We start from the raw sequence: 23,224 nt of genomic DNA, 5'->3' as shown, positions 1-23,224 counted from the left end.
GAAAGCAAAACACCTCTATAACTGGAAGCAAAGGAAGCTTCTAATAAATTTTGAGAGACATGCATAAAACTTTTCTTATCGTGTTTTTCAATATTAGTAGTGTAATAATATGATATGCACACGGTTGGAAAATATTGAGTTTTGTAATACTATTATTAATTATTACAGTGGAACCTCGTTAATTCGACAATTATTATTCTCATGGTTGGCATAATACTAAATTCAATGGAGAGAAACATCTCTTATACTCGACACAAGATAGCTAAATCCCGCTTAAGTCGACTGCGATTTGGGGTGTGATATCACAACTAATTTTTCGAAATTTCCTTTGGATTAGTCAGTCAATAAGTTTTCACGACGTTGCTCTCGTATATTTCAACAATTCTTCGTTTCATTGTTTTTATCGTTTGTTGGTCAAAAATGTGTCCTCATACCTTGGGGGTTGATCACTTTTCATTTTTTTGGATCTTGAAAACTCGACCTGTGGACTACGAAAGTCATAGATAAGCGCGGATGATATCTGAAATTTCTGAACGAGAGGGTTGAATAAGCTAAAAAGAACTCTTTTTTTTTTTTTTTTTTTTTTTAGATCGAAACACTTCTAAGCTAAAAAAATTAGTTTTCCCAATTTTCGGCAATCGCACTGCTCATTCGCTAATAACAGATATTTTGATACACTTATGCTTTTTCCACCATAATTCGGGCTTATTCAAAAAATTTTCGATGGAAATTGCAGATAACTTTTTAAATTAATTTATAGATAATGAAATGGCATTGTTTAACTATGTATAAGTAACATGTACATGGCATAAATGATGCCTAAAAATTGGGAGGGTGAAATCAAATATGAGAAAACTCACCAAGTTGACATCCGCTTTAGTCGACACACTCATGAATACTTTTGGGGTATCGAGTTATCGAGGTTCTACTGCATTTCTACTGCGACACTTTCTTTTGAATAAAGAGAATATTTTCATCAGCTTCGTGACTGTAGGATGGATATGCTTTTATTGAAAATATTTTTGCATTATTTAATCAGGATTATGAAGTGGATCTTTATCTTCGTCAGACTTGGTTCGATCAACGTTTAAGGCAACTTACATTTTCGAAACCATTGGACTTGAATGATCCTAAACTAGTTCAACGAATTTGGAAACCGGAAGTATTTTTCGCTAACGCTAAGCATGCCGAATTTCAGTATGTCACAGTGCCGAACGTTTTGGTTAGAATCATGCCAACTGGAGAAATATTGTACATGCTAAGGTAACTTCTTGATCGTCATTTTTATATGCGTGATTCAATTTTTTCAGAGAGAAATTGTATTGAACAAAAAAAGATGATAATTTTTTATGAGAATGCTTACGTCAATCAATTGATATACAAGGTACCTACTCTTATCGTTGTCCAATGGCCATTTCCTGAACCGTTGGTTTTATAGAGACAACTTTCAATTAGAAAAAAATCTTTCAAATGACGTCGTCCACAATCTCAAAGGCCGTTCAAATTAAAAGAATTATTAGTAAAAAAGTTACGCAATTTGAATTTCATACGTTCCCCCTCCCGTCCTCTAACTTTTAATTGGGAAAGTTGTTGTCCTGTTTCTTCTGAGGTCAATAAAAAATTTCCATGTTTCTAAGTGCAATCAAAATTTGCTGAAATAGTTAAATTAAAAAACCAGAGGGGGGGGGGAAAGGGAAAAGAACAGCATAAATGAGGGAAAGGAGCGTTAGTTTATGCTGTTCCCCCCTTTTTATCCGATTTTGAATTAAAATATCTCAGCGGAAAAATATTGCACTTGGAAACATGATTTTTTTCCCTTGGTCTCACGGGACACCGGGCAACAACTTTCCAATTGGAAGTTAGAGGACAGGGGGAATTTAGATTTTGTAACTTTTTTATTAATAATTTTTTCATTTGAACATAATTTAAGATGATGGGCGACATCATTTGAAACATTTTTCGTAATTCAAAGTTGCCTCTAAAACCAACGGTTCAGGAAATAACCATTGGACAACGATAAGAGTGGACACCCTGTATATTGCCTCCTGAAACTTCTAAATCGTCATGAATACTGTAATACCTACTAAATTGCAATAAGTACTGTTTAAGTAACTGAATGGCACACTTTCTTTTTCTGGACTGCTTTGGAATCCCTAATTGATATTCATGTGAAGAATTTCACCCAAAAAATATTTCGGTTAGCAACTCCAATCCTCTCTAGAGATATCTCGATTCCTCCTTTTACCCTGTGTGTGAGGTGTGAGCCTTTCTTAACAATTATAATAACAAGACCTACATATCAGTCAGTCATTTTTTTACAGCTCGCTGTAATTTTGTACTGGAAAGCCAGTTAAAATTTTAATATAATTTAAATGAATGAAATAAAATATATATATGTATATATATATACATATATTAAAATTAAATGAATAAGTGAGCAATAAAAATGCCACTGTATATGTACGTAATGCTAATTATAATTTCAGCAGTACGTTCAAATTAGAATTAATTACTGTTAAAAAGCGAAATTTTATGATTTTTACGCTTCGACTATTCAAAATGTTGCTAATTCTCAATTTAAGAAGATAAATTATGCTAAAGATTAAATGGATTATTGATAAAAGTTGTGTAAAGCGTCAGAAAAGAGAACTGCCAAAGTTTAAATTTTTAAGTATTTTAGCGGAAAATTTGGAGTGACAGTTTAATTGAAAAGAACATACTGATAGCTTCTTGAAAAAAATATAAGTGTCTCGATAGGCTTTTATCCAGATGAATGAATGGTCTTAAAAATTTGACATGCAGTAGGAAGTACTATAAAGGCCGTGGAGTAGATTTTTTTTATTTTGACTTTATTTTCAAAACTTTGGTATACTACTAGGAGTGTGTGTGTAATAGCAGCTATTTTTATTTTTAGTTCGCCTAAATCCTGCGATAGTACTTTGAGTAAGTTTAAAATTACATGATGAACATAAGTTATGTTTCTTCAAAAAAGAAAGAAAGAAAAGAATTCATTTGTAAGTGATGTTCGTAAACGGGAACACTTAATTATATATGTGAATTTATTTTGAGATTGACGATGTTAAGGTATTCGACTACGTTGAAAACGTCATTTTGGAAGAAACTATCGATTTTCATTTTTTTTTTCATTTTTCATGAAAGCCTTGTTTGTTGAGATTCTGAAACAGGAATTGTTTTGTTTATATAACGCTTAGAATCGAAGTTACGTCCCCTTTAATGTTGTGTTTTTACATACAAGTAAATCCGTGAATAAGAACTTGAAACGCGTTTTACGAAGAATGCTAATTTTGACATTTTACTTGAGTTTGAAACATGATTTATAAAATTCTATTCATTGTATCATTACGAAAATTTAATATGATATTTTGCTATATAATCTTGAAATTATAAACCAAAATCTAAGGTCTATCACATATGTTTGTCTAATTACAGTGTTTTACAGACGATATGTAAAGTGAAATTTCAAAAAATTCACACGTACATCAACAGATTCGAGCGTATCTTATGAGAATACCATACAATCCTTTAACTTTCGGTTCATAACCTGCACCATTATATGTTGTATGCACTGTGAAAATAACAAAACATTCCATTTGTAGAATTTTTTGTAATCGTGTTTCGAATATTACACGAATTTTGCTTAAACTTTGACCTGAAATTGACTTTTACATAGAAAATAACGTAAGTAGTCCAAAATTTATTATTGTTTTCACCATTTGGCATTTTGGCCACTTTATATCAAAAAATATTATTAGTGCACTCCAGTAATATTTTGAAGATAAGTAACAAGATAGGTAGTCGGATACCTTAAGTAATATTTAAATCACAAGCATGTTTGTATCAGCGAGAGTATAATATCTTTTCATTTGTTTTTGGAAATAGAGATTGATTTTTTCTAAATTAGTGAAGATTGTTTATTCCTATTTATACTAACCATTTCTCCGACCGGATAATAACTTCAGATGTATTCGATAATTTCCACAACATAGGAATCTTACAGTTACAATTGTAAATCAAAAACAGTGAAAACTTGCTACAACGGTACTCAATATAACGATAAATCCTTCTATAACGATATTTTCTTAAATCTTGTTTGGAATTACCAATAGCCTAATATTAAACTTCTCTGATTAGATTATCTTCAACGATATTCTCTATGACGATGGATCCCTGTATAACGATATTTTTGAGAAGATTGTAAAACTGCTACAACGATCTTTTTTTATATTTCGTTCAAAATCAGCTTCAATATATTTTTAAATTCTTAACCAGTTTTGGTTCTTTCGAGGACGTTTAATAATATCGGCATTTTGCACTATCGAGAAAGTGTTAATGAAGTTGCCGTGTACCTATATACTGTGTATCAGGTAAAAGTATTGTATGATAAACCTCTTTACAGTGTAAAATAACTGAATTTTATTAATCAACTAATCAATTAGAACTTCTTGTTGCGAATAAATTCTTATAAATGTATTTTATTGTGGTACTAATATATATATATATATATATACAGGGTGATTATAAAAAAACTATCCCGACATATGGGCCCCTAACTATCATACCATTCACAGAAACTGAATGAAATTTTGTCATAAGGTATTTTGATGTATGCGCTCAAGAATGATATGGAAAACAACAGTGTCACTCTAACAGTTACGGTTACAGTGAGAAAATTTCGAAAATATCAAATGGCAACACCATAATACGGATTTTTTTCACAGGCCTACGTAAAGTGGTAGTCTTTGCCCGCAAGCGGTAGTGAAGGCCCGTGAACGAAAGATTCCGTCTCGATGTGCAAACGAGAATCAAGGCACGACTGTGCAGAGTAGAATGATACTTGCGAAAGGAATCGGTTTTATATAAAAGGTGGCTCGGCTTGCTAATTTATAAGTTAGCTATATTTCATTGGTTCCCGTGGGGCTCGATTTCTTTTGAAATCGGAGAACGTTCACTCAAATCTTTTTTCATATCAAATGGCAACACCAAGTTTTTTGTATTGGAATGCGATCTCCATTGTGAAAAACCCTAAATAGCGTTCGAACGGCAACTGTAGCATGAAAATCACCGGCGGTAGATAGGCTAAAAGTGAGGACAACCAATAAGGACAGAGAAGCAGCATAAAATAAAGCATTTTATTGTGTTTCACAAATTTTCCACATGACCTTGTGGAGGACTAATCGGGCTGGGATCTCAGCCGAAGAAACGGTGTGACGAATGAAACGAACATTAATGCTCTGGTGCACGGCAAAGTCCTTTTTACTTTTTCCTTGCCTAGCTCCGGGGATTTTCGTGCTACAGGTGCCATTCCAACGCTATTTAGTGTTTTTCAGTATGGAGATCGCATTCCAATACAAAAAACTTGGTGTTGCCATTCGATATTTTCGAAATTTTCTCACTGTAACCGTAACTGTTAGAGTGACACTGTTGTTTTCCATATCATTCTTGAGCGCATACCTTAAAATACCTTAATATACCAAAATTTCATTCAGTTTCTGTGAATGGTATGATAGTTAGGGGCCCATATGTCGGGATAGTTTTTTTATAATCACCCCGTATATATATATATATATATATATATATATATTATGTAACGATATCCTCTCTACAACGATATTTTTTCTTGGTCCGTAGAGTATCGTTACATCGAGATTTTACTGTATTATACTTGTAAATATAAATATTCAAGTGCATTTTTTGTAAAAATACTAAATTAATTTTTTTTAATTATCTAACTACTAATGAAAATGTTTATCTTATACAAAACAAACAAATGCACCATACACACAGTTTTGTTCATCTTTTATACACAGAATGTCCTGCAAGTGCTATAATGCGGCTTTTATCTCATTAATAATCTCTCTCTCTCCGTGGTAGAGGTATACCTTCAATTTAAAAAATGCTCAAAAGCCATTGAAACTGTACCAGTTTTGAGAGTTAAAATACAGTGTGTCACAAAATAAAAAAACTAAATTTTATACTGTCCCCTATCTTCCAACTTCTAATCAGAAAGTTGTTGCCCTGTCTCTCATTCAAAAAATTCAACTTTCAAAATGCAATATTCGCTGAGATATTCTAATTGAAAAATCGGAGAAAAGTTAGGAAAGGGCAGGATAAATGAGGGAAAGGAGCGTTGTCCGTTAGTTTTCGCTGTTGCTTCATAACTTTTCTCTAATTTTGGAATTCAATCATCTCAGCGATTATAGAACTTAGAAATGTGGAACTTTTTTTGGTTGGGCTGAGGGGAGACAGGGCAGTGAGTGTTTTAGGACAGGATGTTCGTATTTTGAAAACTTTTAATTTTTAGTTTGTTACATACTGTGTTTTCACTCTCAAAACTGGTACAGGGTAATTTTTTGAACGCCTTTTGAGCATTTTTTAAGTTGGAATCATACAACGTTGTTGGTTTCAACAACTTACAAATCAAACATACGTTGTTGGTTTTCTGTGGTTCCCAACTTCAAGGCGCAAATGCGAGCCGATCTCCCCGTTAAAGTCTCGCCACAGAGAGCAACAGTCCTACAACGATAAATCATTCAATCATAACACTTCACTCATAGTTGTATTTGTATTCTACAACGGACGGTTGATGAGATAAAGGCCGCATTACCACTTACAGGACACCCTATGTACAGGGTGTTCTGTTGATGGACCGACAAACTTAGAGGGTTGTTAGTAGGCATCAAGAGGAACAAAAATTGCGATGGAACATGGTGTCGCAAACCACGTTGAGAGGATCAAAATCGTGAAAAACGCATGTCCAGAGGAGACGAAAGGGGATGTCAGTTGATCGCCGAATACGTTCGTGGGTTCGCTCAACATATCTGACGTAAGCAGCGTCGCGAAACACATGCGCTGGGGTAGGATCACGCGCTGCGGACGACTTAAATTAGTGCTATTCAGGTAGTAAGCACGTATAGCAGTTGGTTGTCTGCATCGTGTGCGTCCGTGAATCGTTTTCACGTCGTTGTAGACTGTGCAATGACGTCAGCGGCCGCCACTTCCAACAACTCTTGTAATAATTAATCAAATACATCTTTTTGTAGTTATTATTGTACTTTTTGTCGCTCCAGCGTGACTTCGAAACCTGCATGCGTTTTTTGCGATTTTTACCCTCTCAACGTGGTTTGCGACACCATGTTCCATTGCAATTTTTGTTCCTCTTAATGTCTACTAACAACCCTCTGAGTTTGTCGGCCCATTAGCAGAACACCGTGTATGCTTGTACTAGTGTTTACAATTGGGAGAAGGATCCAGAGCTCTTGATTCAACGAAATAACTTGCATTCAGCTCAGTTGAAGGATTGAAATATTGTAAGGAAGGTATTATTATTATTTTTATAGTGTTTATAACTCATATATCACATTCAATCTTGGATGGAAAAATTGTTGTTTTATTTCTTTCATGGAGCTAGGCTGAAACTTAGATTTTCGTGCATGATGGATCTGTATCGATACCCAATGGATTCTCAAGTCTGTACAATCGAGCTCGCTTCCTGTGAGTAATTGTTATATCTTACTATTTCCGATCTGTCATAAGACTCATCCGTAGTCTAGATTAATCGTTTTCGGATGATGCCAGTAAGAGATTGTACATTTACATAAACATCTAAACGCCAAACTTTCGGGAATCGTAATCTATTTATAATACAGCATCTTTGAATGAAATTAAAGTTTGATTTATGTATATACGTATTAAAAATTCCAGTGGACACACACTGATAAAAATAAATTTATTCAATTTTCATGAATGAAATCGAAGCAGATAAGATTTGTCAGTAAAGATAACCGCTTTAGTAAACTAATGAAATTCTTATGAATTTTACTCTGCTTAGTCAGAGAGCAAGAGTCCTAGAAAGTACGTAACATTTACAGTGGTTTCGAATTTTGTTGTACTATATTATTACTTCGTATCCTTAAGCTAAGACAACTGAATGTGTGTGTGTAATAGGAATTTTTTTTTTATCCAATCCACCATATGGAAGTTTATCCAAGATATAATTAATTATAATGTATGGTTTCAGTTTCGAAAACAACCGAAGAGCTCCATCTGAAATGGACAGAATCGCATCCCGTTATGCTTTATGATAATCTGAAGCTTCCGCAGTTTGAGATTGAAAGAGTGAATACATCTCTATGCAGGGAGAAATTTCATATTGGTAAGTCTTAAATGAGCACTAATGTATTATACGTGTAAATACCTTTTAATTTTGAGTATTTAAATGCTATGATGAACACATAATTGCAAATGGTTTGAAAGTACAGTGCACGTCGCTTAATGTGATCAAATCGGGATTCTCGGCTTCTGATAACAATAATCGATTTATAACTATCTGAACAAAATCCCAGTTGTAAATATGATAACCGTGTGTCCTGTTTGGTCGAACGGTACGTATGGAAACATAGTGTATAACTGTTTTTATTTCATAAATAACTGGTTTTCAAAATGTTGAATCACACGCATGCTGTTCTAAAACTTAAAGAGGGACATTGACTTGGTCGAAGGAGTGAAAAGAAGAGCCCCGCGTGCTCTTGATGGCACACGGGGCTTAAGCTATGAAGAGAGACTTGATTTTTTGAAAAATATTTACATTGGAAGAGCACAGGTGTCGGGGGGATATGATCGAAGTGTTCAAAATTTTCAACGGGATAGTTAGGATGGAACATGAGTTATTAATACATCATCAATCAACTGCTTCGACAAGAGACACCACTATCGATTGGTAGGGGGAAATTCTAGGTTGTGGTGTCACAGGGAGTTTATCTTCAATAGGGTTGTGAATAAGCTTACCTCCTGGGTTCGTGAAATGACACAATTGACACGTTTAAAAAGAAATACGATAAACATATTGGGATAAATCAAGAACCCATGGATACATAGATGCGACAACCATAACTTTTTATGGGCAGTATTTATATTTATATTTATTGCTTTATAGCCCGATTATGACATTGTGAACCGAATACGGAAATTTTTGTCATCAAGGAAACCTTCTGATCTCTTACATAGACTTGCAGATTGATAACGATAACTTATAGGGAAAAATGAGTCTGGCTCAACCTTAGCTTCAAAATTTGCAAAAAGAAAAAAAACTCTTCCATGAAAAAGGACAACATAAACCAATGTTCTCTCTGATAACTATAAATTAATATTTTCCTATGTTATGATATTGGTTCTTGCCCTACGTTGTGAAAGTAATAACAACACCCGAATGATAACATTTTGCGTGATTATAATAATAGTGTCGACTGTACTTGTTTTTGTCAAATTTAATTTACTGTGTGTGTGTGCTGCTTTTATGTTACTACAGAATATCGATGAATTTTTATGCAAATTATACTTTAATATTCAGGAGAATACAGTTGTCTCAGAGCTGAGTTCTACTTGCGACGGTCTGTCGGCTACCATTTAGTTCAATCTTATCTACCAACAATACTCATCGTAGTCATATCCTGGGTGTCGTTTTGGTTAGATGTGAATGCCATACCTGCAAGAATTACTCTTGGTGTGACTACGCTACTGACCATATCATCGAAAGGTGCCGGAATTCAGAGCAATTTACCACCAGTCTCTTACGTGAAAGCTATGGACATATGGATGGGAGCTTGCACCACTTTTGTATTCGCTGCTCTTCTTGAATTCACTTTAGTCAACTACATGTGGCGGAAGAGACCAGAAACACTTCCAGGACGAGGATTACCAACAGTCATTACCATGAAATCGAACAAAGTTAGTGACATCAATTTTTTTTAAAGTTTGCAATAAAAATTGGCAGTGGTGTATTTACAAGTGTACCTCCATTCCCATCTTTACTTATTATAACCCTTTCAGACCCAAGCATTCCTTTTTGTAATTTTAAAGATGTTTTTGCATTTTTGATACTCAAAAAATACGTTAAAAACATAAATGTCAACAAATCTTTTTTCTTTTAAAATTTTCAAATTTTTTTTGTTAAAGAAATAGTTTACTTCATTCAGTTTTTTTTCAATCAACATCATTGCAGGGTATATTCATCTTCACACACAATTTTTTTCCAGAATTTTATTCCTAAATTTTATGTAATAAATTACACTTTTTCCGGAAGCACTTTCTCCTGGAAGTCATCTTAAAAAAAACCCTGAAAGTTCAACTTTAAGTATAGTGCCCTCTGATGAAAGCCCTGAAAGTTCATATTCGCCATATTTCTAACTCAAAACATACACCAGGGCCGGAACTAGAGGTGGCAGGAGAGGAGCAACTGCCCCAAGCGGCAATCTTAGGCGGATACAAAGAACACCGTTATAAAATTATCGAATTTTAAAGTTGTGGGGGCAGCAAAAATCCTAGTTACGGCCTTGACTTACACAATTCTTTAAGCAATCCTGCTTAACTCCCTGAGGTTAAAAAAATTTCTACAGTGAGAAAAAGCAACCACCACATTTGTGCATGCAGGGTCTGAAAGGGATAAAGTAAATTTACAAAATTAGGTGAAACTTTTAAGCTTAAAAAAAACCACAAATACGCGGTTTACAATAAGTTACTAAACAGCGTTCCAAAGAAAAAAATTAAATTATACTTATATTTTGACTTTTATTTTGGCAAGAATAGACATACAGTATATCCCTAGAAGAAGACTCTTCGAGAACAGCTTCATTATTGCTGCTACCTTTATATACGTGCAGTTATTTATTTCCAGTAATAGGAAGTAATCAAGAAAAGGCTTTTCGAATCCAACTATTCTCTTAAATTAACTGTCTAGCTGCTTCGCAGACGAATTAGAGAGGAAAAATATTATTTGCCGAGACTTGAAAACGCCATCTGAGAATTCAGTTTGTGAAGTAAGACAACAAATGGACAAAAGTTTTCAGTCGGTGCTTATGTCATTAGTGAAAAATAGCTCCACGTTTTCTGTTAGCATTTGCCATACTTTTAAAGTTTAGCGAATTAAATTTATTGACATATTAATCTTTGTCAAAGAATGACAACTCTGGAAACAATTGGCTTTATATACGTGTTCATATTATAATAGTCTTTACTTTTTAGTGATTTTAATTTTATATTTATACGGTAAAATATAAACCATTGCTTTTTTTGAAAGCAATGGTTTATATGGTCTTCCTTTTTCGTTACCTTTACAAACTGAAGTATTTACAGACCCTTCAAATTTCAAACCGTCGATTATTTTTCTAATCAAAAAAGCATTCAAATAACGTATGGATATACAAATACCACACAACATGCAAATTGCCCAACGACGTGACTGAAAAAAGATGACCATAAAAAATATGGATGTCAAATTTAACCAAAATACAGCAACCCAATATAAAAGGATATATCACGAAAGAAAAAACTAATAATAATATGTAATACACAGGATGGGCAAAAAGTCCGTAGAAACTTTAAAAATTGACAAAAACTGGAAAAATAACCGAAATAAAAAACGGTTTGTAAGGTTAGCATCGGTAAAGAGATCACGGGAATTTTTTTAAGACGGAAAAAATAACTCAAAACAGCCGATAGGTGACGCTGACGTACACAAGTCACAGAAAAGATGCGCAAATAACGAACAGAACGCCTCCAAATCGTTTATTACAGCAGTATGTGTTCCGTATGACCACCTCCACAGGGGATAACACATTGCAGGCGAGTCGCAAATCCAGAAACGGCAGAGTGCAGCAGGTCCACATACACGGTTTACAATGGTGAACTGCTTGTGGATTAGGAGAGCAAGTTCTTATAACCGTCTCATTTGCATATTTCCAAAATTTTCAAAGTTATTTTTTTGTCTTAAAAAAATTCCAGTGTCCTAGCGATGCTAACCCTGCAAACCGTTTTTATTTCGGTTATTTTTCCGGTTTTTATTCATTTTTTAAAGTTACTACGTACTTTTTGCCTACCCTATACTGCATGTGGCAGAACATGCCATACTATGTCCATTTTCGTAAATATTCGGATAACGCCATTAATTTGCAGTACTTTCGTTACACAACACATAGGTATAAGACACCAAGTGCTATTTTAATAAATAACAGAGATATTCACTTTTTAAAACAAACAAATTCCATAGAAAGACATACCAAAGAGAAAAAAATCTTCAAACGACTTTCCTGTAAAATTTCCCTTCTGTGACATGGCACACTTTACCTCCAGAATATAAAATTAATTTGATCATTTTTGTCACACCACAGTCATTTTCTGCACACAAGGGTTAATTAGACAGGGACATACAATTTGTGCTGATTCCGCGAACAGCAGTTTTTTGTAATGTTATACTGGATCCGGTTGTCGAACTCGCGACACCTCTAAACATAATTTGGTACGAGGCGAGTATCTTATCGACCTGGGCTACCGCGGCCATAAAATTATTTAACAGCATTTGTTCACGTGAATGCTAGTTTTGGTTGAAGATCCTTCTGACCCATTCAGTTTAAAATTATGTTATATTTGACTGTATCAAATTTCAGATGGTTGTGGATACTGAAAACGGAGATCCTCCTACTATCTCACCCTCGGTAACAAGAACGTCGGGATTCGACACCAAGCTTCATGCCAAGCGAATCGATAAGATGAGCCGTGTGGTGTTCCCTGTTCTATTCATAGCTTTCAATGTAGCTTATTGGTGTTATTTCATGTTCTAATACGCATGGATGTTTTCTGAATTCGGTGACACAAATATATTTACAAGCAAAACAAGTAGTTCTGAATAGAAATAGCGAGACAAAATGAGCTTCAAAATTTTTAAAAATCTCTAATTTTGGTCTCATTTGATAATATAACCATTGAATGAGATATATTTGATAATTGTCTAATAAATGAGACATCATTAAATGAGATATATTGAATAATTTGAAAAAAAATTAAAATAAGAACCTAAATCAATATCAGTTCTTATTTATTAGTGAATTCTACCAATGAGACAGAAAAGTATGAATCAATACTATGTTTCAATACACTGTCACGTTTCTTTTATTATGTTCTTCTATAATGATCGATCTTCACTGTTCGATACATTATTAAGATATAGAAGAAATTTTTTTGTTTGTGATATTGATTTATTAGTTTTCAACAGAAAAAAACAATAAAATTAACATCATTTTTAAATTTAGTGACGAGGAATATTGATGTATCGGTAAGTTTGCTCATTTGCAGTATTTTTCGATTCTGTTACGTACGTTAATTATGTTAAAACCAGACTTATCGCTTCTCAAATATTGGATGGAATAAAATATTTAACGTTAAATAAAATTTAAGCAAAAGAAAACTTCACACAGTAGGGATATTTATATTTAAACCATACTTAATACAGGACTTCACGCGATATTCAGCATCCAAACGAAAAAAGTTGTTGAAAATAAGTTTTTGCAAACTTGAATGTCAAAAAATTCTATATTTATGAAGTGTAAAACTTTATTTACCATCGGAAATTGCCTGGTTGTGGTTGTGTGAATGCTATTTTATTTTTTTTACAAAAAATTATATTCTCATTCATGTTGGGAACGAAGGAAATGATAAAGAATGTGATACGTGCATGTACAGAAATTTCAGTAAACGCACACATGGTTATACGTAAATATGAAACCTTGAGATCAATGACCAGATAAAATAGAAACAAAATTAACGTGGAGTTATTAAGTCAGCTAAGATATTTAAATGCTGTAACTGAACTTTATGGAACGTCCTCATTAACTTTAAAAATTTCTAGTTATTTTTCTTGTGATATATAATAACAATTTATAAATTTGGGTAAGATTTTACGCTAGTATCTTCAAAAAAAATAGATTTCATATCGAATACATATGTTTTTATTTCGTATTTAAGTTTGCTGGAAGAATATTTGAATGTTATTTAATTTTTCGAAATCAAAGAAAACGGTAATGATAGATTCCTAATGTAGAATGAGTATATTGAGCGTTATATTATATGCTTTCTACAAACATGTATTTTCATAACAAGTATTTTGAAACGTAAAACTCAGTATCAATATTGCGTATTTAAACTGTATTAAGTTTTAATTCATAACGCAATTTATTTACTGTCTGTGTATGCTTATAATATAGCTCATGAATTTTTTTTTTCTGTTGAATAAACAGAACATTGGCCAAATTAGCGAAATGAGTCAAAAATCAAGCATTTTTCATCATAAGAAAATTATCAAGATTTAAATAAATGTCAATTTATGGAAGAAGTTCAATATGAAATTGTATCATATATTTTAGTTTTTTTTTGAATGTACCGTACTTCGGATTTCATGTGACAAAAATTAATAAAATTTCTTCGGATACATCATTTCATTGTGTGTCATTTAATCATAATGGGTCTGATAAAGTGAAGTCAGTTATTTTATGGAACTTGATAGATGTGATTACAACAATACATATAGAAATTAACAATTTTGAATATAATAGAATGAATGTTTCATAAAACGTGCATGAAAAGAAAGTAAATTTTAAGGTTTACTTTGAAATTCAAGTAAAATATATATGATAAATGAGACGCAAAAAGAGAGCATAATTATTCTGTGATATTTGCGGCCCCCCAAAGATGTTTTTTTCGGAAAAATACAAAAATTAGAATTTTTTACGGAAACCCAAACTAAAAAGGAAAATAAGAAAAATTTGCACCTCTTTTTAATATGCCTAAAAAAATCTACTCCATAACAATCAAGTTGAAATTCAGTGAGATATCGGTGATATATAAAAAGGCTTGATTTTTGTCACTTTTTACGTGCTGAAATAACTGTCTCAAAATGATTTCAGGAAAGAATGGCAAAAATCAAGAATTTTAATCACCGATATTTCAGCGAATTCTTATTCAATTGTTGAGAGGTAAGTGTATTTCGGTATAAAAGGCAAGACATAAATTTAACTGACTGGCAATTTTTGTATTGGCGGTAGTATAAATATTTCCTTATTTTCTTCCGGATAATAATTTTTTCCATATTTTACTTGAATTTTAAAATGAATCGTAGAATTTAAATTCCTTTCCGACACTTCTTGAAGCACCTTATACACCTTTACGTTTTTGGTTTTTTTTTTTCAAATTTGAATTTTTTTTTTTTTACTTTTCTACTGAACTCACGAAGGGGAAATTTTTTTTAGTATTTTCGCAAGTTTTATAATGTTGTTCAATTATAACTATATTTAAGTAACTGAATTTAGTCAAGTTTTGATGAATAATTAAATTAAAAACATTTTTTGATAGAAAATAGGTCTTAAATGGAGAGCATGACTTGCACTGAGAGAAATAAAGGATGCATAAATTTAACCATAGAATTGGTGAATCTATTAATGAGGGGTTTAATAATGTGTTGCCTTACACATCTTAATTTACCATTTGTAACCCTGCATTAAAAATAATTTATGGTTGTGATTTCAATGTGTTTTCTTCATTACTATCATACTATATTATTAAATTATTTCTTAATTATTTTGGGCAATATAATTGAGGTGTACCAAAGGATTGAAAATATACAGGGTGTCCACTTTCATCGTTGTCTAATGGCTATTTCCTAAACCGTTAGTTTTACAGACAACTTATAATTAGAAAAAAATTTTCAAATGATTTCGCCCATCAACTTAAATGCCGTTCAAATGAAAAAAAAACCGTATTAATAAATAAGTTACAGAATTTAAATTTCTATATGATCTCCCTGTCTTCTAACTTCTTGCAATTATGAAGTTGTTGCTCTGTCTCTCCCGAGGCCAACAAAATTTTCTATGGTTCTAAGTGCAATATTCGCTGAGATATTTCAATTAAAAAATTAGAGAATAAGCGGGAAAGAACGACATAAATAAGGAAAAGAAGCATTGTCCGCTAGTGTTTATGTTGTTCTTTCCGTTTTTTCTCTGTTTTAAAATTCAAATATCTCAGCGAATATTGCACTTGGAGACATGGAATTTTTTTGTTGGCCTCTGGAGAGACAGGGCATTAACTTAGAGGACAGGAGAACTGCATAAAAATATAAATTTTATAACTTTTTTATTAATAATTTTTTCATTTGACCCTCATTTCAGATGATGGGCGACATCATTTGAAACATTTTTTCTAATTGAAAGTTGTCACTAAAGCGAACGGTTCAGGAAATAACCATTGGACAACGATGAGAGTGGACACCCTGTATATAAAATTGATACTTATTTTTGTGCGTTAATATGTTAATTTTCCCCCTCCGAAGATTCCAATATGTAAGGAAACTTGAAATATGCATCTTCTCAACGATTCCTGTATATCTCTGGTCAGGAATGCGCCTATTTAGTTAAGCCACTTAATTTAAATAAAGTGGGACGGGCCTACCATATATAAAAAGCAGATAGTTTTTTTTTCTTTTGCACTCGTCGATAACTTTTTAGTTGCAGTTTGTGGAATGTTGAAGTTAACATCAATCCCAAGAAAAAGGAAAGTGTTATGTGACTTTTAGAGACGCTAATGATGTTTCTCACTCCGTTCTTCTTAAAAGTTATTTTTATTTCTAAATATGCATTTTGTCAGATTTATCATATTTTTAACTATACGATTTTCAGTGTTATGTCGTCCATTAATTATGTTAAATGCTGTATACCTCAGAAACTTAGTTAATTACAATCAGATAAGGGTAATTACATCTTTTAAAAGACCTATGTATACACACAACAAAGGTAATAGAAACGCTGTTTAGTAACATGCCACTTTAATTATCAGCAATTACGTTGATGAACAAATATTAAATACATTTTGCAGATTTTCATTCTGTTTTAGGACATTATGCTTTTTTTCCATAATTATCCAGAAATTATCTATTAACAAATATACACAGTGCTTCTGAATATAATTTACGGTACACATGCCGGTGGCTGCATGGAGATTCATTTCCTTATGGCGACGGTATAAAATATTAAATACCCTAATGCGTGTGTGCTCAGATTCTGTACTTAATCGTCGAACTCCCCCATCTTTTTGGAGAAATTGATGAAATCCCACAAGTAGACTTAATGAACTCTTTTCTCGCTAATGAACTGCCTCTGGTTATTTCGGAATTCTCTTGTTTGCCGTCTTTAAAGCACCAGTTTTAGCGATCATAAGCTCTTTTATATGGATCAAAATTGACTTTTATTGGGAAAACTTTGCGGTGAGTTGATAAATGCATTTTCACGCGCTTGCATGAGTAAATTATACCCGTCATTCATTGGTTTATCAATAGGCTTCTAACTCGCATTTGGTCTTCCTTAATCGATTTCAATTTCTTACAACGTACAATAATCAATTTTTGATACAGTTTGAAAATTTTGTGAGAGATAGAGGAATTCATAAATATCACATGGCATTTCTAGTTGTCATTAACAAAACATTACGAAAAGTTGATAATGCAAGAGTATTAGTTATAAACCTGGATGAAAATTTTATCCAGACAAACAACCCCTTCCATTTCTTATTCTCATTTTAAAACAAGTTATTAGTGACAGAGGAAACAATCAGAAGTTTGCATACGTGGATTATAGGATGACATTTCGTCTCAAATTAGCGAAAGTTTCATTCATGGATTTTACGCAGGAAATTACTGAACGCCCAAAATTATTCGTCACACCATTAAACATTCGGTTAAGTTTTTTACACATTAATTGTAAAACAAGAAGCTTTTAGACATAAAATACAAATACACCGAATTTTAATTCATTCGACATATGATTAAATAGAATGAGGGAAAAATATGTTTAAAATTAATCAAAGAAATAAACTTCACACTTCAATAACTCAGAAAATGGAAAGCATGCCTGATTTTTACTTTAATTTGATGAAACTATTTAATAAAAATAAGAATTTTAATTAAGAACGATATTTAATCTTAGTCGTATATATAAACCGTAACATATTCAAAAAGTGTTTGGGTAAGGTAATTTACACACATTTGCAGTTTGTTACACTGAAAAGGTTTTGCCAAATCACGTAGATATTTAGATGTTGAACAACTTGGTTAAAGCTATAGAAGAAAAGTTTTACCCAGAAACCTTGAAACCAACGTAAACTTTCATTTGATTCTTTGTGATCCGATAGTAGTTCACTAAATATTTTTTCTTTGACTACGTAACCTTAGTTTTATTTTGAAAGCTTAGTGATCTTTATATTCATGGCACAGAGCGTCATTCTAAAACCTATGAAAAGTCAAACAAACTCTGTGTTTTTTCTTTCTATCTAACTTTTTTGAATCTTCTAGTGAATCGAAACTTGGAACACTCTCTTTAAGATCTTAAGATCTTAAGCATCTTTTCCTCTCCGCCAAATGTTCTATTCTTTTTGTATAACACACTCGGAATAAGAGATAAGAGAGATTTCGTCTCATGCTTTGTTTGTTGAGCTCGATCTGTCCACAGAGATTCGTTCGAAACTATGATGTTTTCTTCCAGAAACATGCTTGGATTTTTCTATTGCAGCAGTTTCTGCTGGTATTTTTTGGGTACTGCTTAGTAAATGAGTCCAATTCATTCATGGAAAGAAAAAGAGATTATTATTATTGCCACTGAGAAAAATTTCTTAAAGGCAATGATAGTAATATTTTGGGAGAACATTTTTTTATCAAAGAATATAATTGTAGTTTTTATAAGGACATTTCCTTAAAAAAATATTTTCTCAAGGTATTATACATTTTGTATATAAAGTTATTCTTGGATGTTATATTTCAACACGAAAACAAAAGGGTATGTAAACTGCAATCAACCTCCAAGCAACATGTTTATGAAACAAATATGTGAAACGAACGAACTTGGATTTTTATGTGTATTGACATCTGTATCCGAACTACGAGAGATTAGCAGACATTGTTTTATGTGTGGTAAGAGTTCTTATAGGTGCAGGGATAAACAGTTAGATTTGGATGAAGTTGTGAATGGGTTTAGAAACAAACCACGTACCTCTTTAAAATGTCTAATGTAAAAAATATGGGTCAGTCATTTAAACTTTAGAGTTCTACTTGAAGGTACGATAGAGATACGAAGATTTTAACAGCTGGCTGATGTGCGAAGATGAATTCAGGAAAGAAAAAAAATTCAACTGCCCTTGCGGGGAATCAAACCCACGTCCTCTCACTAGCCGGGTGCGCGCCCAGACCACTAGACTACAAAGGCTACGAATATCTCAATATTTACCTTAGAGCTCGTGTTCTCTGAACGGGACCGTACATGGACATGGTTGGACCTAACTCAGGCTAAATCTCACAATTGCTGACAATGCCACCAGATGGCAACTTATCAAAGAATGATGTCACTCACATCATCCGACCATCCCTGCACCATCCCGTTCAGTGTACACGAGCTCTAAGGAAAGATTGAGATTCGTTGAATTTGTAATCTAGTACGCTCACTCGGCAAGTGAGAGGACGTGGGTTCGATTTCCCGCAGGTTCATTTGAATTTTCTTTGTTTCCTCAATTCATCTTCGCTCCAGTCAGCTGTTAAAACCTTCGTATGGATAGCGGAGTGTCACATCATCCCTTGATGATAGAGATATTTGATTTAAAGCTGTTAGATCTTTCTGTGCGCAAACTGGCACAGAAAAAATTTGAAGTTGAATGCATATTCGAGTTCATTTCTTTTTTAATTAGAATTGAATGACCGAAATTTGGTTTTTAACGAGCAAAATGAGGATTCGTAACAACGGCACATATAATTTTAGTCTATGCGAGACAAAAGGAAAGAAGTTGATTCGGAAATTTTTTTTTGTCATTCTCTATAAAGTTTGTTTAGTTTTCTATGAAGTAGGCCGAAGAAACAATCAGCATATTTATAACTTTAAACTAATGAAGTTCTTCCTCGAATACAACACAATGCATACTCTTAGGAAAAGTTTTTACTCGTTATGGAATATACCTACCCGAGATTCAAAATTGAATGCAAATTCCATCGATATTTATCTTCCTCGAGTGAAACATAAACTGGAGCACTTTAACTAGATGCGTCCCCGAGTGCATATACGAAACTAAATTTACATTTTTAGTGTTCCATATAGACTAATTTTGTGAGCACACGCGCAGTTATTCCGTTGGTGTGATTTTGAAATGCTGTAACTGAGTGGGGAAAACCGAAATGAGCAAATGACAATGTATAAACTTTTATAAACGATTCAGGTTGCTGACGAAACTAAGGGCCTTTATGTAAAGATATTGAAGTGTTAAGAGCTTGTGTGTGGATGTGAAAAAGCCACTTTTAATTTCAGGTTGTCTATTTAATTGCGAAAAATAAATAATAAAATAACTTCGAAACTCATGCAGCGTCAACAACAAAAGTATTCGACAGTATGAAACTAAATTCAAAGAATTAGTTTTTAATTTTATTTAGCTTTAAATCTCAATTGCAAAATACAATTGAGTTGCTCACACCTACCAATGACATCGAAAAAAGTTGAGCATTCAATTTATCGCTTTATAGTACGTCGAATAATGATTTCTTCCTGTCTCTGTAGAATTTATGTATATGAGTATACTGTATATATAGTCAGGAACTTCAGTTTGACTCCTTCAAAAAAAGTCGAATCGGTTTTATTGATCTATAACCTTACAGCTTCTTGAAGTTGATAAAAAATTGGCACTTTTTTTTTTTAAAAATATATGCTCCCATTGATCGATAAATTCAGTTTTCTTAAAGAGTAGTTTAGATCACAACAAAGAAGTTTCCGATAGAAGGTATTTTCAAACTGTGGCAGTTTTAAGCTACGGAAACTCAAGAATTTCGCTTCGGTGTGTTCGAAGTTTTTCTATAGAAAGTGTAGCAGTTTTTCCAGCAAGCCAATACACTATTGCTTCTTATCATACCGAACATACGTCCTTGGAAAAATATGCATCACGAACAGACTATTTCTGTGCATTGTGGGTAGTTATCAAGCTAAAACAGTTTTGAGAGCACGCTTTTATTTCAAAAATTGATTTACAACAAATCAGTTAATGTACTTATCTACTGTTTTGAAACACTCGATTAAAAATTACTTTTCCTTTTATCATACAAAGAAGAAACATATTTTTTCATTTAATTAGGCATGTGGGAGGCAGAAGCATATTTTATTTCGATAAAAGCAATTTTAGTTTTAAAATTGAAATAAAAAGCACTGCATTAAAAAAAAATTATGTAAAAATATGTAATAAACAATTTTATATTCATCAACTATAGTAATAGCAGGAATGAATTCACTTTGTGAAAAACTTCCAACTTTTTTTTCCATTTTGAAAAAAAAAATTATGTATTATTCAGTTTCATGAAATGCATTCTTATACAGTAACGGTGAAAACATTACGGCCAGAATGTATCATTGGTAGTTTTATATGTTGATCTACAAGGTACTTGTATGAAATACGTCAAAAAGAGATGCTTCGGTTGGTATTCTGAAAAAAAAAAATTGAAAAGCTCCAAAAGTTAATCATTTTCACCCGAATTCCCTTTTTACTGCAACACCGTTAGTCTCTGTATAGAAAACTTACTGTAACAACGAAAAACAAGAATAACAATTGTATTCTGTAATTCCTGTTATTTTTTGCAGTTCGAAAGATAGAAAAACAGAAAAAAACCTTTGCCAATTGTTGTAAGCTTTACACACTTTCCTATACTGTTCAGAGAGAGATTTCACATGTTCGTTAATACGCCAATTAGAGCTAATAGTCCGCCTCACAGACTTTAGAATAATTGGACCAGTGAATGCCTTCTCAGTATTCTATTTTAAATTGAGCCACATTTGATGTCTTGACTAATCCTCTCATTAACAAGTACGAATATATCTTTTTTCCGACTGTTGATAATAAAAAGACCAGAACGGCTGTTTCCAAAGCCGTGTGTGAAATTGCTCACGTGATTTTTCTAGTGGTTATAAAATGAAAGTGAAGTAATAATCTTTGATTATAGAGAAACATTTCTTTTGAACAAACAAATCTTTAGTATTTCGCAGTGCTTTGATGAAAAGTTTGTGATTGAGATTGAGAATCAATTAAATTTTGATGACATAACACAGAATCCAACATTTCAATACTGTAATACTGTATTTGTTTGTTTTACAACCCGCACCACCTTACTTTTTGTAAAAAATCATGCTTTATAATACTGATTTTAATATCAGTTTTGTCGACGCTAAATACATGCACATGTATGTGTTGCGCAACTTAACTGAAACTGAGAAAAATAAAATATATAATCAATAAGAATGTGTGATTCTTGATATTCAGTTTTTTCGATTCTCTCACAATAGAGGCACAGGATTTCACGTGTCACTTCAAAAAGATTTGAAAACTTATTTATATACGTCTTATTATTGAAATCTTGTAAATAGGCGTATTTAAATTTTTGATAATATTTCTCATCCACCTCGTTGGGCATTTTGCCTGTTGTGGCGTTGTATTTGTATTTGTATTTGCATTGGATTTGTTGTTTGCAATATCTATCACTAATAATACCACTGATTTTTACCTACGCTACATACTTTTTTATGCTAGAGTTTTCATAGGATTGCGGCTCCCGAAGTAGTCACAAAACTTTTTCACGTGCGACGCTTCGAGCTGAGAATATTTTATATTGATATAATTATCAATATTTACTATTCACTAAATTATAATTTACTATTCAGTGGTTAAAATGATCAAAAATTTTAACTGATCTAAACAATAATTGTTTTCGTGAGGGATCCATAGGTATAAGGTATATGGATCACATGGCGAATCGAGCCGTGGGTGTCAAAAGTTTGAGAACCACTGGTTTAATAGTCACCAGTTTTTTTTACGAAAAGGTACCGCCGGTTTGGTACTTACATTTCGAAGATAGGGGAAAGTAACGTATAATGAGATACTTGCCTAATATATGAGATACCCTTTTATCTCTTTTGTATGGTGGTTAGGTCTGTTGTTAGAGGCATGCATTATTAGCTCGACGGTAGATAGAGCTGCCAACAACATAACCTTACTCATTTGCATGCGGCTCCGGCTTCAGGAGCCTATTTAATTGCGCAGCCTGCATAAGAGTTTTAGAAGTTATTTTTCAACGGGTTTTACAACGCACAATTTGTGAGTCATTTTTTTAAACATTTCATTATTAACCTCTACAGGACTCGGATGATTCAGATTTTAAATACGATGAGTCGGATCCAGAATGCATGCTCTGTTCAACCCGATTTTCAGAGGATACCCTTGGAGAGAAGTGGACAAGATGTATGCTATGCTCTCGATGGTCTCACGAGGACTGTGGAGAAATTAAGGAGACAGTATTTTGTGCAATGTTTGTTATTCGTACAAA

General features: G+C 32.9%; 1 protein-coding gene across 1 annotated transcript in view; it reads left to right on the top strand.

The window, feature by feature from the left end:
• Window positions 1-14,279, top strand: part of LOC149080083 (glycine receptor subunit alpha-2-like) — a 48,217-nt gene extending 33,938 nt beyond the window's left edge. The window contains exons 4-8 of the mRNA XM_089239057.1: window positions 1,040-1,263; window positions 7,430-7,512; window positions 8,039-8,173; window positions 9,368-9,744; window positions 12,459-14,279. Of these exons, the coding sequence (XP_089095183.1) occupies window positions 1,040-1,263; window positions 7,430-7,512; window positions 8,039-8,173; window positions 9,368-9,744; window positions 12,459-12,632 (993 nt within the window). The 3' untranslated portion in view covers window positions 12,633-14,279. The remainder of the gene's footprint in view (window positions 1-1,039; window positions 1,264-7,429; window positions 7,513-8,038; window positions 8,174-9,367; window positions 9,745-12,458) is intronic.
• The last annotated feature ends 8,945 nt before the right edge of the window (window positions 14,280-23,224 follow it).

This window comes from Pholcus phalangioides, unplaced genomic scaffold, assembly GCF_987345545.1.
Source record: "Pholcus phalangioides strain wild (caught in Gottingen) unplaced genomic scaffold, Ppha-v1.0 ptg000011l_1, whole genome shotgun sequence".
NCBI classification, from domain to species: Eukaryota; Metazoa; Arthropoda; class Arachnida; order Araneae; family Pholcidae; genus Pholcus; species Pholcus phalangioides.
Note: the sequence above shows the minus strand (reverse complement) of the source record. Positions and strands in the feature narration are given on the sequence as shown.